Source organism: Mustelus asterias, chromosome 19 (genome assembly GCF_964213995.1).
Source record: "Mustelus asterias chromosome 19, sMusAst1.hap1.1, whole genome shotgun sequence".
In the NCBI taxonomy this organism is placed as follows: domain Eukaryota; kingdom Metazoa; phylum Chordata; class Chondrichthyes; order Carcharhiniformes; family Triakidae; genus Mustelus; species Mustelus asterias.
In genome coordinates this window covers 46,750,845-46,769,573 of record NC_135819.1, presented here as the reverse complement: position 1 = coordinate 46,769,573, position 18,729 = coordinate 46,750,845, and the positions used below count along the sequence as shown (strand labels likewise).

Sequence of the window (18,729 nt, the reverse complement as noted above, 5' to 3'; positions counted from 1 at the left end):
TCGGATCCCTTCTGCGTCCCTCTGACCTGCTCAGAATAGCAAAATAAAATCAAAGACTGCAGCTAAGTCCCCTTGGCAATGTTAACTGCCTGCCTGCTTTCCAATGGCAGAAGTCAAAATTGCCCCTTAGGTATCCAAAGTGAAAAAGTATCCTATTCTGCAATACATTTCTGAACTATAACAAGAACATAATTCATCTAAACAGAAATTGAATCTCTTGCTAAACATCAAAGGTGATGCTTCAAAAGTTGCCTTTTTGACAAGCGTCTGTAGTTTTTGCACATGCTAACGACTTCACATTTATAAAACATGACAGAAATTGATGAAGTATTTTCGAATGTAAAGCACTAACTAGAAAATGCTGGAAATACTCAGAACATCAGGCAGCGTTTGCGGAGCGAGAAAGTTAACCTTTCAGGTTGTTTTCTTTTCATCAGACGACTACGGGAAGAGTGTGATATAAGCAGGCAAGCACCCTCAGCAATGTGACCCACCTACTCGCAGATTCAAAATCACCCATTAGGTATCTATTTAAAATGGTTCAGTTAACAGTACTGTAATCACTTCAAAGGCAACTTGTTGTGGCTTCAAGAAATAACTAGTTTACTGCCAAAACTATTTATATTTACATACAAACAAGGGTCTGACAGAGCTGCAACACACATCTACGCTCTACTCCCTGGCTCCAGCCGAGGTTCCTCCCTGAAGTGGTGTAATAAGATTAGTGAGACATTTTGAAACAGTACACATTAAGGCACTGACAGAACCAGCAGTATTCAGTTAAATGACTTTAAAATAAGCTAACAAAAAGCGATTTACACATATGAGATGCAGTGATTGATTCAAATAAGTGATTATGATTGTAAAACACAAATGCTGATATTTTAAATGTAATTATTAATTTTAAGGAATATTGTTCACTTTGGTCAAAAGCATTTTACCACAAGGCATCATGGCAAAAGTCATTAGGGTGAAGCCATATTTCAAGAGAATATTTGAACCTTGGAAATATGCAAGATCTATCAGCTAAAGTTTCAGATGCGAGAACAGTTAGAACACTTTATCACATATGAAGAATAGGACTTATTCACAGTCCAGGCAAGATGGACTGGTGCCCAGATGTTGTGTCAGGAGTTGGACAGTGAACTTCAAAGGAACCTATGAGAACATGAATTTGAACTTTGGGCTAAGCATCTTAGGTTTCTAGGCAACCATGGTGAAGGGGTCAGCCAAGATAGGAGTTAGCTTCTGGGTTTCACGGACTAGTAAAACACCGTTATGTTGAGGAGTGGAATGCAATTGGCTAGAGTATTTGACAGGTATTCTTGTTGATTTGTGCATCTTGATTTAAAGTTATTGTAAAGCGGGAATGATAGATAAGAAAAATCTATAATTGATCTGTTTTTTGATTGTGTTGTTAGATTTAATCGAAGAGGTTCTATTGCTCTATGCCAGAGCTACTTAACCTTTTGATGATCCCAAGGCAGCTGCTGGTTTAATAAAGTTACGTCTTTATACAGAGAAACACTGACTTTGAGAGTCTTGTATTGTCTGAGATTTCTTGACAGTACTGGTCACCTCGATGACCCCACTACACTCCCCAACCCCGCACGCATGCCCTTGCACCAATTGGCTTGGCTTCCTGTGCTGCTTCTCCATAGGGTCCAGCCTGATCTTATGGCCCTCAGTGATCACCCCCTTGAAAGCGGTTATGCTATCACAAGTCCCTTCAGGTATTAAGGGGCAACTTGTGATTGTTTTGATGGCACAATCATTCACAATTAATGAAAGCCAAAATGGCTGATACAAGAAAGATCACTTGTGTGTGAGGAGCTACTAATAAATGCCTATGCATTAAGTTACGGCTCATTATACAGTACGTACCAAAAGGTGTACATTAGGTACAAAAAAGTCATTATATACACTTTGTTTTCAGTTATATAAATGGAACAGTTATTAGTTCCAAGTGAGATACAACACTAAGGAGTTTTACTGACAGAATCGCATTTATATTCAACCTTTTCCCTTTTCATTTGTAACAAACTTATTTGAAATACAAACAATCCAGGCAAGACTACATTTAACAAAGAAACATAGACAATAGGAGCAGGAGGAGGCCATCTGGCCCTTTGAACCTGCTCCGCCATTTATTACGATCATGGCTGATCATCCAACTCAATAGCCTAATCCTGCTTTTTCCCCATAACCTAGGATCCCATTTGCCCCAAGTGCTATATCCAGCCACCTCTTGAATACATTCAATGTATTGGCGTCAACTACTTCCTGTGGTAATGAATTCCACAAGCTCACCACTCTTTGGGTGAAGAAATGTCTCTTCACCTCTGTCCGAAATGGTCTACCCTGAATCCTCAGACTGTGACCCCTTGTGAATTTAATCATTCATTCCTCATTTCCACAGTTTACTTTCACAAGGCAAGACTTAGGGTGATGTGACTGACATTTCCAAACAACAAACAAACCCTGATCATTGAGTTGTAAAGCAGATTCCTAAGGATGAATGATCATGGAAACAATTACACAATTGAACAAGAAATGGTCAAAAGTAGGGTTGATGAACACCAAGGAAAAGAAAGAAAGAAAGAGATGGGCTCATTTGGCATAATGCCCTTTTCTGGTTCCAGAACCCAGTCCATGTCAGTGTTAGATCTTGGTTTCCCCCAGAGCGAAAGGATAGAATTCAAATCAGATACGTGGACAATATTTTATTTTGCAATATAATGAGAGGCTAGAATCTTTCAAATAGCTGGAACAGTTTAGACTTCTTCACAATTATTTAGAACAAACAAAGAACAATACAGCACAGGAACAGGCCCTTCGGCCCTCCAAGCCTGCGCCACTCATGTGCCCACTAGACCAGAAGTTTAGTAACTTCTGCTTATTTCTGTTATAGTCTAAAGCTTAATGACAAGGTCATACCTGGTCTAGATTCTTAAAGAGAAGAATGTCTTTACAGGCATCTTGCAATCTTCTTCTTTGCTCATCTGTTTTGGGATGCACAACCTAAAATGCAGATAGGATTTCACTGTATACAAGTCTACAAATTCATACTATTTAACAGTCCCTGTTCATCAGGCAAGTGCATAGGCTGCAGGTTTGTACCAAGACATTAACACATTAGTATGGGGTCTCACCACTGCCATCATAGGGAACTGCCAAGCAGCTGCCGGGGCATGGAAAAATAGTTTGGAATTCCCATCTCTCATGATTAGTGCAAGCAGAGCCTAGGAATCAAATGGGGGAGGCAGAGGTATTGTCGCTAGTCTAGTAATTCAGAGATCCAGGGTAATGCTCAGGGGATCTGGGATCGATTCCCACCATGATAGGTGGAAAAATTTGAATTCAATAAAAATCTGGAATTAAAAGTCTAATGACCATTAAACTATTGTCGATTGTTGTAAAAACCCATCTTCACTCATGTCCTTTAGGGAAGGAAATCTGTCATCCTGGTATGGCTGACATGTGACTCCAGACCCACAGCAATGTGGCTGACTCTTAAATGCCCTCAGGGATGGGCCCAACCAACGATGCCCACAACCCATGAACAAAAAGAAACAAATATTTACCAACTGCTCTCTCAACAGAGGAAGGGATGAAAAAAAAATACAGAGCTTCAGGCATGGAAGAAAATTTAACTTTTAAAATAATTACCTGCATTAGAATGTCAGGCTTCATTATATCACAGAGAGAGATAGGAGTTTAAGACTGTTAACTCAAAGTGCTAACAAAGAATCTCAGCATTTAGGCTATTTATGCAGTGAGGTTTAAATCGACTGATAACATGCAAATTAGGCGAATCATTCAGCATAATACAAAGACAGTTTGCTTGTTCCCTCATGTACAGTACAGTAAAGAGTTGGGACACGGCACAATTAATAGACTTTCTCTGATGTACTTTCATAACTGGTCAAATTCATTTTTTACTGTTACTTGCGATCACTCTATTACTTTTTTTTGTTGCATTGCACAACACATTTCGGTCTCCCCAGGCCTCCCAGCGCCACATGACCAAAGCCCTGTTCACTGGACAGCTACTGCCCTCTGCTGTTCTCTCTCACATTCACGCGGCCAGAGCTTTCATCAGCTTTGATTTCACAATGCAAATTTAAGGCAGTGACTGCAGCCAAAACTGCAGTTGCCAAGTGGTAAAAAGGTATTCCTCATTTAAAACAACCAAATGTTTGTCATTTTAATTTACAAAATGCCCCCCCCCCCCCTCTTGTTTGAACATTTTCATTAAGATAAAGGCAAATTTCTGCAGATGCTGGAATCTGAAACAAAAACAGAAAATGCTGGAAAATCTCAGCGAGTCTGACAGCATCTCTGATGAAGGGTCATCCAGACTCGAAACGTTGGCTCTGTTCTCTCTCCACAGATGCTGTCAGAGCTGCTGCGATTTTCCAGCATTTTCTGTTTTTGTTGCACATTTTCATGATTTGGTTTGAATTTTTTGGATTGCCTTACTTTCCTTTTTCAAAACAGTGAGTGAGAGTTTGTATCTCTATGTCTGACTGTCTGGTTCAGATATTTGTTGCTACACTACTACAACAGGAAGGCGAGTGGTTTACATCTTCAGGACCTCTGCTACACTATTCCTCCTTGCACTCCCTATTCCAAGTCTGCTGCTCACCATCACGGTGGGTGGCACAGTGATTAGCACTGCTGCCTCTCAGCGCCAGGGAGCCAGTTTCAGTTCCAGCCTTGAGTCACTGTCTTTGCGGAGTTTGCATGTTCCCCGTGTCTTCGTGGGTTTCCTCAGAGTGCTCCGGTTTCCTCCCACACTCCAAAGATGTGCAGGTTAGGTGAATTGACCGTGCTAAATTGCCCCTTAGTGTCAGGAGGACTAGCAGGGTAAATATGTAAGGTTACGGGATAGGGGCTGGATGGGATTGTTGTCGGTGCAGGCTCAGCGGGCCAAATGGCCTCCTCCTGCACTGTAGGGATTCCATGACCAGTGCATAACTCTCTTCCAAACCAAATATTATCCGTTCTTTAAAAAAAAAATCAAGAGACACAGATATTTGGACAGTGTGCAACAAGTCTCTGTTGGTGACACAGTGATTAGCGCTGCTGCCTCACAGCGCCAGAGATCTAGGTTCAATTCCCAGCTTGGGCCACTGTCTGTGCGGAGTCTGCACATTCTCCGTGTCTGCTTGGGTTTCCTCCGGGTGTTCCGGTTTCCTCCCACAGTCTGAAAAACGTGCTGGTTAGGTGCATTGGCCATGCTAAATTCTCCCGAACAGGCGCCGGAGTGTGGCGACTAGGGCATTTTCACAGTAACTTTATTGCAGTGTTAATGTAAGCCTACTTGTGACACTAATAATTAAATTTTAAACGTAACCACCAATGGGGAAGATTATGGAGGTGGGTTGATGGATGGGAAGAAGCTACTTATTTTCCGCTTAAACTAATAGATTTTATTGCTTTCATCCATTTTCTGCTGCATTCCATCTCTTAATGTCACTTACCCGAGGTTCCGTGTCCTCCTCTTCCTCATCAGGGTTGAAAGTTTCTGCGCATACTAAAAAGAGATACTAACATTAATAATATAGAAAGGACTGCATGGCTGCCTAATTCACACCAAAAGATACAATTGTAAAATATCAATGATAGCTTCAGTGCAGATATTTTAAACATGATTAACATTTTATATTAAATTAAAAGGCCCACCTTTCATAAAACGGGAATTCTAGGTTACATTGCAGATTTGTTTTTTCAATATTTGAGCATTCCGATGGCTTCAGATATAGAAGTATTGCAAATAAATAATCACAAACTTAATTATAACGTGACAGATATTCACATGAACAATTCAGTTAATTTGAGTGGATCATTTTTCAGAAGTGGTAGGTTTCAATGTAGATAAGGAGAGGAGACAGCGGAGTGGTGGCAAAGTCACTGGCTGGGCAATCCAGGGGCCCAGGCTAATTCTCTGGGGACATAGGTTCAAATCCCACCATAAAAGCAAATTACTGCGGATGCTGGAATCCGAAACCAAAAGAGAAAATGCTGGAAAATCTCAGCAGGTCTGCAGCATCTGTAAGGAGAGAAAAGAGCTGATGTTTCGACAAACTTTGACAAAGGGTCATCTGGACTCGAAACGTCAGCTCTTTTCTCCCCTTACAGATGCTGCCAGACTTCCTGAGATTTTCCAGCATTTTTTCTTTTGGTTTCAATTCCCACTATGGCAGTTGGTGGAATTTAAATTCAATGAATAAATCTGGAAATGAAAGCAAGTCTAAGTGATAGAAGACTATGAAATGATCATCAATTATCATTAAAAAGCCCATCTGATTCATTGCAGTCTTTTAGAGAATCTCCCTTTGTTACAACAAATGCTGGCCTTGCCATGAAAGAACTTTTTTATAAGTAGTACCATTACTTAGTTGCTTACAATAACATAATGTCTCTGAAGCACCCCTTTAATGCTCTCATCTCACAACTGAAGAAGAAAACAAGAAGCTTTTGCAGAAAAGAAAGGTGTCTAATTCCCGTAGGTCTCAAGCTCTGTTGTGAGCAGAGGACAAAAGGAGTTCTACAGTATTTCAGTGACATGACTTTCCATTATTCTCTGCAGTAATATCAGGTGTTGAGCTGCAATGGATCACGCTGAACATAATTTAGCTTCATATCTAACACTCAGTGTCACACACTCAGTAGCAGGGTTAAATCAATTGGCAAACCTTGGTGTAACAGGGTTTCTTCCTTTAAGCATGTATCAATATTCTATGTACCGTGAGAATGATGCCATCAATCAGCCAAATCCCCAGCCACCAAAGTGATTATTCTCAAATCTGCATTTAAAGAAAATGTGATTTTTCTCCCTCCAATTTGTCGCTGCAAAATAACGAATCCACCCTCAATTCCACTCTGGAGTGGTCGTTTCCAACTGCAGTGACATAAATTAAAGCCATAATAACATAATTTTCATTTGTTTTCTAAAAGCAAGTGCATACATCCCAAACTAGTGATAACAATTCGGAAAAGGGGTTAAGAGAGAAGTATGTTATTAGAGGAAATAAGGGTAGTCTGATATTAAAGACTAACCTCAGGGTAGACTAATTTAGAAAATAATATAGTACAGAAAAGGTATGACGTACTTGGAATTACAAAGGGACAGATTCATAGAAACACCTATGACCACTGTAGAGATTTTAAGTATGTATTTCTGAAAGAATTCTGTACATCATGACCAAATACAGACTGCCCCAAGGCATAATGGGATGAAAGCTAAGTGAGATGAACCACATTCTTTAAGAACAGTATGGCCACAGAGCACAGTTTTTATCAGTATAGTTCCCAGACACTAAATCAATAGAACAATACATTTAGTACTGATAAGGGATGCTGAGCAGACAATGGGAACGGCAACTCACGAACTCTACGGAGAGTCAGTGAGAAGGTTACCTTTGAACTCTATTACTTACGTAATAAAAGTTGCTAAGAGACAAGTGGGTGAGAGCTTCCAGATTATATGAACCAATGAATTCTCATGTTGCCAGAGAATAGGATGTAACTGGCCAATGTAAATAATCCACATTAACATGATTGGTCCATCCTATTAAGATGGACAGAGTAGGCGGGCAGATGATTTCTGAAGAAGTATAATTACAGAATGCCTTGATAAATTAATCAGATTGATTTGAGCTGTTTTAAATCAGTCTCCCTCCATAGTGGAAACCAGGCCTGGGTCAATAAAATACACCTTCAACCAGAAACTACTGTGTCCGATGAGTTCTTTGTATTTGCTGAGCAGTATTAATAAAGATAAATCTCCTGCATAAAGGCAGCATAATATTTAGCTCTCTGAAAAACTCCCACATATGTATTCAGAGAACTTCTCTGAACACCCATCCACCATACTTCCATTTGTACATCAAGTTGGGGCCTGTGACCAGTGGGTTAACTAAAAGTTAATGCTGAGATCTGTCTTAAAGAGAATCTTTAGGAATTCAGAAAACAATATTCAGCCAGGAAAAGAAGATTAGCAGCCATTTGACAAATGGAACCCATACCCTTTGACATCGGTCCAAATATAACCATTAACTGGGAAACTGTGTGTTCATTTGATCTAAAAGTTGTCACTTCATGACAAAAAAAAGACATATTCCATAATGGAAATATCACTTGGTAATCGGGGCCAAAAATTTTATTTGCCAAATGATCCAAATCAGTCACAAAATTAGGCAAATCCTTTCAGCTTATTGAGGCAATGTGCAAGGTTCAAAAGTTGTCCGTGCAATACATTTCACATTCAAGTTCTCAAGAATGCAAGGGCTGAAAGAATGCTGGCACTGTTACCAACTGCATGGAAACTGTATCTAGTCTCCTATATGGTTCAAACACAGACATTAGTGAATCTGATGTAGGAGTCTAAATCACTTTGGCTCGATGAGTCACTAATTAAGGACAGCAGTATTACTTTAAGACGACGACTTTATTTTTTGTAGAATTCACTGCCTGAAAGGAAGATCGAGTCAGAAACACTCAACATTTAAGAAGGATTTAGATATTCACTTGTGCTGCCATAATCTCCAGGGTTATGGGCCAACACTGGAAAATGGGATTAGTGTAGTCAGATCTTTGTTGACTGGGGAGGACACAATGGGCCAAATAGCCTCCTTCTGTGCTGTAAATGTCTATGAATCCAAGAATCAATTAATCTACTAAATGTCTAGGAATCCCAGAATCAATTAATCTACATGTGCTGGCATCATACTATTTGTATTTTGTTTCCAAATGACTTTTCAAATCCTTTGTCTGCACATTGGTTAAAATAAAAGGCTAAATCTTTCAGGTCCTTATGATGGATCTTAACAACAGAGGTTGCTAACGTTTAGAGTTCCACCTATAAATGGAGGCTTGGCTATTAAATGGATTATAAACAGAGAAATCTCTGGTGCTTCAGTAGAACTGTTGAAAATAAAGCAAAGAAAAATGTCAATTTATGGGTGTGAAAGGATTGTCTTATTACCATAGCACAAACAAATCTCTTTCCACTTGGCAAATGACGCTTTTAAAATTCAAGAGTTTCCCAATGCCAGGAATGTATCATCACGAAATGTTGAAGACTTTCATTATATGTTGTTTCTCCCAAGACCTGAACCAGCTGTGGAAGATCCTGAAAGAATCTACACTGCACACAGGCAAATGCTGGAACACTGTGCTCTGCACAGCTAGAGCTACAGCTGAGAATTGTATTGTTGAACTGATCCATAAATCCAATCTTGTTTTGCGGGTGCGGTTCTAAATTAAGATAAATATTTTTCGATTAAGTCCAATGCATCGCAAAAGGCAGTAACTGCAGATGCTGGAAATTTTATACCAAAAAGGAAAGAAAAGAGATGCAGAAAGCTGCTGAAAGTTCACATCCTCTAGGAGAAAAATTAGCACTGGCAAGTAACGTTCATGCCACCAAAGTACTGGGCTAATGACTCTTCCCACTCTTCCTTTGTTTTATTGTTGTCACATGTATTGGGATACAGTGAAAAGTATTGTTGGTTCTATGCTACACAAAGCATACCATTCACAGAGTACATAGGGGAGGAGAGAAGAGGGTGCAGAATGTAGGTGTTACAGTCATAGCTAGGGTGGAGAGAAAGATCAGCTTAATATATGGTAGGTGCATTCAAAAGTCTAATGGCAGCAGGGAAGAAGCTGTTCTTGAGTTGGTTGCTATGTGGGAGTCCCACCTTCAACATCCTGGAAGCCATTACTGACCAGGAACTCAACTGAACGAGCAATAAAAATACAGGCAGTCCTTGACTTTACAATGTTCAAGTTATGACAAACAGCATTTACGCCATTTAAAAATTAACAGCCTGTTTTGACTTCCCACATCAGTTTCGACCTCACAACGCCAGCCCAGTGGCATTTGTACATGTGCATCGATGTTCAGTTGCTGTCTGATGCATTTTTGCGGTACTTGACGTTTTTCCAAACATTTTCTTAAAATTTAGGCTTTCTTTGCCCATGATAATGGCAGAAAAGTGTAAATCTGGTGCAAGTGATGTTTCTTCTTCTGAGAAACATACAGCAATTACTATGGAAACAAAAATGGAAATAATTAAAAGTCTGGAAAAGGCAAGACGCACACTGAAATTGGGAGAGTTTTGGATATTCCCCAAAAGACCAGTGTGACCATCCTGAAAGACAATTCAGGAACACATTATGGGTTTGGCTCCCATGCAGTCAACTGTGATAACTAAACAGTGGGTTAAATCTATTGCTCAGGTTGAGAAACTAGTTTGGCTACAGGACCAGTGCTTTGAGTTTAAGCATAAATCAGGAAAAGGCTAGGAGTCTTTATGATGATCTAAAGAAGCAACAGGGGGAAGAGTTCTAATGCTGAGCCTTTTAATTAGAGTAGGGGGTGGTCTATGCTTTATAAAGCCAAGCCCAATTTGCACAACATCAAGGTCTCGGGTGAAGCTGCCTGTGCTGATGATGAGACATTAGCTGAAATCATTGAAGAGGGTGGATATTGTACTCGGTCAGTTTTTAATGTTGATGAAACTGGGCCCTTTTGAGAAATAAATGCTGAGCATCCTCATTGCCAAATCCATCCCAGGTTACAAGGCTGCTAAAGATAGGCTCATTCTTCTGCTCGCTGTCAATGCTGAGGGTGACTTTCATTTGATACCTTTACTTGTGTGCCATTTGGAAAACCCCAGGGCTTTCAAGGGACATTCCAAGGCTTTTTTCCCAGTGCTATGGAAATCCAATCCTCAGACTTGGGTCAACAGGAATACCATTTGAGGATTGGTTCAACAATCATTTTGTGCCAAGTGTCAGGGGTTATTGCAGCAGAAATAATTGCAGCCTTTAAAGCCAACTACCTTAGGTGCACATTTACCCAGGCCATTGGGGCAATTGAGAAAGAAGGAGGACCAACTCTCAAGCAATTCTGGAAGGTCATCAACTATTACCATGCAGTTAAGAACATAACCATAGGTGAGGCATGGAATGAAGTCATATGATCAAATTCACATGACGTTTGGAGAAAATTGTGTCCCGAGTTTGTGTATAATTTTTGAGGCTTTATGGACACTGCTGAGGGGGTGACCAGAAAACGTTGTCAAGAATGTTGTGGAGTTGTTGGCATCGCATTCTGAAGAATTAACTAATGAGGACCTCATTGAATTGGAACAGTGACAAGGGGGAAGAGGAAGGTGATGATGCACCCACTGTTGAAGAGATTCCTCCTTGTAAAGTCTGATTGAGACATTTCAACATTTGGAAGTTGCCATGTTCCTGTTTGAGAGACATGACGCTAACACTAAATGCAGTGCGCCAGTGAATAGGGGCATATACAACATGTCCAACTGTGACAGGGAAATTTATAAGGAGAACAATTGTCCAAACTTCCTTGGACACTTTGTTTAAGGAAGCAGAGAATACTCCAGAAAAACATGAAGCCAAGACTCCGAAGACGACTCCAGCCAATGACCCTTCAAAAGCTCCAACCAAAGTCTGGCAAAGTCACCTCAAAGAAATCCATCCCTTGAAAACCTCAACCAGCCAAACCTACCCATGCACTCAGGAGTGAAGATGACAAATTACTACAAGGCTTTAAAAGTTTGTCGATGCTTTTTATATAATTTGTGGGTAATGGACAGTTCAATACTGTATGTACCTGTACATTTGACATTCACTGACATTAAAGATCATAACGTTAATATCTTACTCATCTCTAATTGATGGGAGTACAAAATTCTGGGCTATTTTCCTGAAAATAGTGTATCGGGCTGTGGTTCAGGATCTAATCCCCCCTTTTTAACATTGTTTATGGGAAAATCAGTTCCGAGTTATGACATTTGACTTAAGACTTGATTTTCAAGAACCAATTGAGATGTAAATCTGAGGACTGCCTGTACTGTGGCTGCCAGAGCAGGTCAGATGCTGGCTACTTCAGACTGGACAAGATGCACTGCAGCTTTCAACAGCACTTTCCAAACCTGTGACCTCTACCGCCAGGAAGGAGAAGGGCAGCAATCACATGGGAGCACAACCACCTCCAAATTCACTTCCAAGTCACACACCATCCTGACCTCAAAATATGTGACCTTTGCTTCAGCGGCACTGAAGTTGTAGGACTCCTCACTGAACAGCACCATGAAGGTTCCTTTATCTCGCGGATGGTAGTGGTTCAAGGAGGCTTACCACCACCTTCTGAAAAGCAATTAGGGATGGACAATAAATAATGACGTTGCCAGCAACACCCACATTTCACAAACAAATGAACAAAGTTACATGAGTTTAAAAAAAAATGGGTACATGAAATTGTATCCATATGCACGAAAGATAAAAAGGAGGAAGTGAAGAAAATTTGAGGCCTTGGCATCATTTCCAAAATGCAGCTTCCTGGCATTTCTTAAAAGCTCCAATCATCAGTACAATCGGTTTTCAAAAATCAAGCTTCCCTTATAAAGGCAGCAACTTTGACAGATGCACCATAAAAAACATTATTTCTGGTTATATCAAAGCTTCGTATGGCTCCTGCTCTGCCCAATACCGCAAGAAACTACAAAGGGTTGTGAATTAAGTCCAATCCATCACGCAAACCAGCCTCCCATCCATTGACACTGTCTACACTTTCCGCTGCCTCGGAAAAGCAGCCAGCATAATTAAGAACTACACGCACCCCAGACATTCTCTTCTACCTTCTTCCATCAGGAAAAAGATACAAAAGTCTGAGGACACGTACCAACCGACTCGAGAACAACTTCTTCCCTGCTGCCATCAGACTTTTGAATGGACCTACCTTGCACTAAGTTGATCTTTCTCTACACCCTAGCTATGATTGTAACATGACATTCTGCACTCCTTTCCTTCTCTATGAACGGTATGCTTTGTCTGTATAGCACGCAAGAAACAATACTTTTCACTGTATACTAATAAATGTGACAACAATAAGTCAAATCAAATCAAAATCAACGAGCAGCCCCCTAAGATGATAGGCAAACACAACTTAGTGTGTCCATTCACTGGGATATCTCGAGAGGTTGGATGTAGTTTTGAAGTTTAAGTTTATTTATTAATGTCACAAGTAGGGTTACACTGCCATTAAGTTACTGCGAAAATTCCCTAGTCGCCACACTCCGGCACCTGTTCAGGTACACCGAGGGAGGATTTAGCATGGCCAATCCACCTAACCAGCACGTCTTTCGGTCTGTAGAAGGAAACCAGAGCACCCGGAGGAAGCCCACGCAGATATAGGGAGAAATGTGCAAATTCCACACAGTCAGTGACCCAAGCCGGGAATTGAACCCAGGTCCCTGGCATTGTGAGCAGCGGTAACCACTGTGCCACCGTGCCACCCCATCTCAACAGTATTTCTTTGAAGCAGACTGCAATCTGCATAATTCCAGAATTGCATTCTCATTTTAGAACATAGAAACAATACAGCACAAACAGGCCCTTTGGCCCACAAGTTGCGCCGGTCATGTCCCTACCTACCTAGGCTTATATATAGGCTTACCTATAACCCTCAATCCTATTAAGTCCCATGTACTCATCCAGAAGTATCTTAAAAGACCTCATCGGGTTTGCCTCCACCACCACTGACGGCAGCCAATTCCACTCACCCACCACCCTTTAGTCACCCTTTGTGACTTTAGTAAAGCGTTTGACAAAGTCCCTCATGGTAGGCTGGTGAAAAAGGTTGGATCTCATGGGATAAAGGGGGAGGTGGCTAGATGGGTGGAGAACTGGCTTGGTCACAGAAGACAGAGGGTGGTAGTGGAAGGGTCTTTTTCTGGCTGGAGGCCTGTGACTAGTGGTGTTCCGCAGGGCTCTGTATTGGGACCTCTGCTGTTTGTGATTTATATAAATGATCTGGAAGAAGGTGTAACTGGGGTGATCAGTAAGTTTGCGGACGACACAAAATTGGCAGGACTTGCAGATAGTGAGGAGCATTGTCAGAAGCTACAGAAGGATATAGATAGGCTGGAAATTTGGGCTAAGAAATGGCAGATGGAGTTCAATCCTGATAAATGCGAAGTGATGCATTTTGGTTGAAATAATGTAGGGAGGAGCTATACGATAAATGGCAGAACCATAAAGGGTGTAGATACGCAGAGGGACCTGGGTGTGCAAGTCCACAGATCCTTGAAGGTGACGTCACAGGTGGAGAAGGTGGTGAAGAAGGCATATGGCATGCTTGCCTTTATAGGACGGGGCATAGAGTATAAAAGTTGGGGTCTGATGTTGCAGATGTATAGAACGTTGGTTCGGCCGCATTTGGAATACTGCGTCCAGTTCTGGTCGCCACACTACCAGAAGGACGTGGAGGCTTTGGAGAGAGTACAGAGGAGGTTTACCAGGATGTTGCCTGGTATGGAGGGGCTTAGTTATGAGGAGAGATTGGGTAAACTGGGGTTGTTCTCCCTGGAAAGACGGAGGATGAGGGGAGACTTAATAGAGGTGTATAAAATTATGAAAGGCATAGATAGGGTGAACGGTGGGAAGCTTTTCCCCAGGTCGGTGGTGACGTTCACGAGGGGTCATGGGTTCAAGGTGAAGGGGGGGAGGTTTAACACAGATATCAGAAGGACATATTTTACACAGAGGGTGGTGGGGGCCTGGAATGCGCTGCCAGGCAAGGTGGTGGAGGCGGACACACTGGGAACATTTAAGACTTATCTAGACAGCCATATGAACGGAGTGGGAATGGAGGGATACAAAAGAATGGTGTAGTTCGGACCAGGGAGTGGCGCGGGCTTGGAGGGCCAAAGGGCCTGTTCCTGTGCTGTATTGTTCTTTGTTAACCCTCTGAGTGAAAATCTTACCCCTGACATCTCCTCTGTACCTACTCCCCAGCGCCTTAAACCTGTGGCCTCTCGTAGCAGCCATTTCAGCCCTGGGAAAAAGCCTCCGAGAATCCACCCGATCTATACCTCTCAACATCTTGTACACCTCTATCAGGTCACCTCTCATCCTTCGTCTCTCCAAGGAGAAAAGATCTTTTCTACAGGCTATCCTGGTAACAGATGCAGCTTCAGCCATTTTATGGTTCAGATCCTTCCATTCTCTCTCTCTCATCCTTTCTCTGTATTGTTTGCTGAGAATATACTTTCAGTACAGGCAGTTGTCATTTTGGTTGTCAGGACTTGGTGCCACTAAATGGACAAAATGTCAAACATTACACCTCAGCCTCCCAAGGTCGTGGTGTTATAATCCAGGTCAGAAACTCCAAGGTAGTTATGAGGGCTTAGTTATGAGGAGAGATTGGGTAAACTGGGGTTGTTCTCCCTGGAAAGACGGAGGATGAGGGGTGACCGAATAGAGGTGTATAAAATTATGAAAGGTATAGATAGGGTGAACGGTGGGAAGCTTTTTCCCAGGTCGATGGTGACGTTCACGAGGGGTCATAGGTTCAAGGTGAGGGGGGGGGTTTAACACGGATATCAGAAGGACATATTTTACACAGAGGGTGGTGGGGGCCTGGAATGCGCTGCCAGGCAAGGTGGTGGAGGCGGACACACTGGGAACGTTTAAGACTTATCTAGATAGCCACATGAACGGAGTGGGAACGGAGGGATACAAAAGAATGGTCTAGTTTGGACCAGGGGGCGGCGCGGGTTTGGAGGGCCGAAGGGCCTGTTCCTGTGCTGTATTGTTCTTTGTTCTCTTTGTTCTTTGTATTTTATGAAGTCAGACTCGACCATAAGGTTTGCACTTTGAATTTGGTGTGGGTAAAGATACGATGTTTCACTTCAGGTATAATTCAAATGACCCACTGGGGAGCTTTTATCAAACAAAGTTTATTTATGAATACAGTTAACACATAGAAAGAAAATTAGCAATAACTTTTACCAATTACAAACAAGGGGGAAAAAAAATGCCATTGTATAAGCCTTAGCAATTAAATACACTGTTCCAGCCCCTCAAACATCCTATTTGGGATTAGCGCAAGAAGCTCTTATGCTCACATTTTGTTGTTGGATTCTGCAGCTTTCTTGACAGACATCCAGACATGCTTGGAGTCAGAACAGCTTCTCAAAACACCAGGGAAAGAGTGACGGAACACTACACCGAGCCTGAAGTCCAAACACCTTCTAACTAACCAGCACCCAAAACTGAAAGTAAGAACTCTAGGGAGAGAAAAAAAAACTGTCCCACCTGACATGTCAGTCATTCTTCCCACAACAATTCAAAAGGTCGAAAACTCCCAGAAAGTGCATTAGGACCAGAGTAAAAATAAACAAAACCCTATGTAAACCATTTAAGCAGTAATAAAAGGACATCTAATCAGGCAGCCAGTGCTACTATTAAAAAAAAACAAAGCTGCTTATAACTGCAAAGAACATAATTTAAAAATACATTCCTTAAAGGCACAGTAGCATCACAATAGTTAAAAAAGGAGGAAATACCCAAGTTCAGGCGGTGCGGCAGGGATCATGTGTACTTTTGAATAAAGGACTGTGACAAACAATCCTCAACTAGACATTGGAAGTCAAATGGAAGCTTTTGCAGTTAAAAGGTGCCAGGATAGAAACGCAATTCCAAAAGTATGCAAGGGGATTAGCACCTGGCCAATTCCCTTCCCACACCCCCAACCTATATTTTCTGAACACGAAGGATGATGAACCAAGAGGAATTTATTTTGACTGTTACACCAGCAGCACATCACAATTCACACCTGGCCTCATCTCACAAACTGTTTCGCCATCTTAAGGGAGATGGGGAATATTCACATGAAGGAATGTTTCACAAACGCCGTACATCCAGTTCAGTCCACAATCTGATGAAAGATCATTGACCCGAAAGGTTAACTCTTGTTTCTCTCTCTTGTAAAGTTGCCCAATCTCCTTATTGTTTATCCAGCATTAACTGCTTTCCGACATCCTCAGTTATTTTGCTTTTGTATCATTGCATTCCTGTGCTGCTCAATAAGTTGGTTACATGAATTTAATTCTCTAGCAGGAGATCTAAGAAATTTGTATTCAAGTCCGGGGTCAAATTTGTTTTGGGGTGGGGGGGTCAGCTGTTGAGATTTTTGCGAGGGTTATCTTGTGTTTTTCAGGGTCTACCTTTTTTTGGTTTTCAGGGTCTCCTTTCTCATTCTCAATAACTCCCTTTATTAGGTAATGCAGTCATATATCTTTATTATCTTCTGTACAATTTTTGTTGGTATCCCATATTCTACTCTCTTCAATTTTGAGGTCACCTAAAACAGTAGTGCCTGTGTCTTAACGAACAGCAAGTTCCATTCTCCCATCACCCATGTGCTGGCTGACCTACACTGACTCCCAATCAAGCAACATCTTGATTTTAAAATTCTCATTTATGTTTTCAAATCGCTCCATGGCCACACCTCTCTCTACAATCTCTTTTAGCGCCACAACTGTCCAAGATGTCTAGTTCTGGTTTCCTGTGCAACCCTAATGTCAATCGTTCCACCACTGGTGGCCATACCTACAGTTGCTGAGGCCCTAAGTTCTGGAATACCCTCCCTATAGCTTCTCTTCCTCACAATCCTCCTTTAAGGCATATTAAGACCAACCTCTTTTGGTCATTCGACCTACAAAGAACAAAGAACAGTACAGCACAGGAAACAGGCCCTTCGGCCCTCCAAGCCTGTGCCGCCCCTTGGCCCAACTAGACCAATCGTTTGTATCCCTCCATTCCCAGGCTGCTCATGTGACTATCCAGGTAAGTCTTAAACAATGTCAGCGTGCCTGCCTCCACCACCCTACTTGGCAGCGCATTCCAGGCCCCCACCACCCTCTGTGTAAAAAACATCCCTCTGATGTCTGAGTTATACTACGCCCCTCTCAGCTTGAGCCCGTGACCCCTCGTGATCGTCACCTCCAACCTGGGAAAAAGCTTCCCACTGTTCACCCTATCTATCCCCTTCATAATCTTGTACACCTCTATTAGATCTCCCCTCATTCTCCGTCTTTCCAGGGAGAACAACCCCAGTTTACCCAATCTCTCCTCATAGCTAAGACCCTCCATACCAGGCAACATCCTGGTAAACCTTCTCTGCACTCTCTCTAACGCCTCCATGTCCTTCTGGTAGTGCGGCGACCAGAACTGGACACAGTACTCCAAATGTGGCCTAACCAGCGTTCTATACAGCTGCATCATCAGACTCCAGCTTTTATACTCTATACCCCGTCCTATAAAGGCAAGCATACCATATGCCTTCTTCACCACCTTCTCCACCTGTGTTGCCACCTTCAAGGATTTGTGGACTTGCACACCGAGGTCCCTCTGTGTTTCTATACTCCTGATGACTCTGCCATTTATTGTATAACTCCTCCCTACATTATTTCTTCCAAAATGCATCACTTCGCATTTATCCGGATTAAACTCCATCTGCCACCTCTCCGCCCAATTTTCCAGCCTATCTATATCCTGCTGTATTGCCCGACAATGCTCTTCGCTATCCGCAAGTCCAGCCATCTTCGTGTCATCCGCAAACTTGCTGATTACACCAGTTACACCTTCTTCCAAATCATTTATATATATATATCACAAATAGCAGAGGCCCCAGTACAGAGACCTGCGGAACACCACTGGTCACAGACCTCCAGCCGGAAAAAGACCCTTCGACCACTACCCTCTGTCTCCTACGGCCAAGCCAGTTCTCCACCTATCTAGCCACTTCTCCTTGTATCCCATGAGCCTTAACCTTCTTAACCAACCTGCCATGTGGGACTTTGTCAAATGCCTTACTGAAATCCATATAGACGACATCCACGG

The 18,729-nt window shown here is 42.1% G+C and overlaps 1 protein-coding gene across 2 annotated transcripts in view; it reads right to left on the bottom strand.

Annotated features, from left to right (window-relative positions):
- The window catches only part of LOC144507571 (cAMP-dependent protein kinase type II-beta regulatory subunit-like), a 99,723-nt gene that overhangs the window by 31,880 nt on the left and 49,114 nt on the right, over positions 1 to 18,729 (bottom strand). For both annotated transcript variants that reach the window (XM_078234719.1, XM_078234718.1), the window contains exons 3-4: positions 5,487 to 5,539; positions 2,938 to 3,021 (exon numbers count right to left, since the gene is read on the bottom strand). In XM_078234719.1, coding sequence (XP_078090845.1) covers positions 2,938 to 3,021; positions 5,487 to 5,539 — 137 coding nt within the window. The remainder of the gene's footprint in view (positions 1 to 2,937; positions 3,022 to 5,486; positions 5,540 to 18,729) is intronic.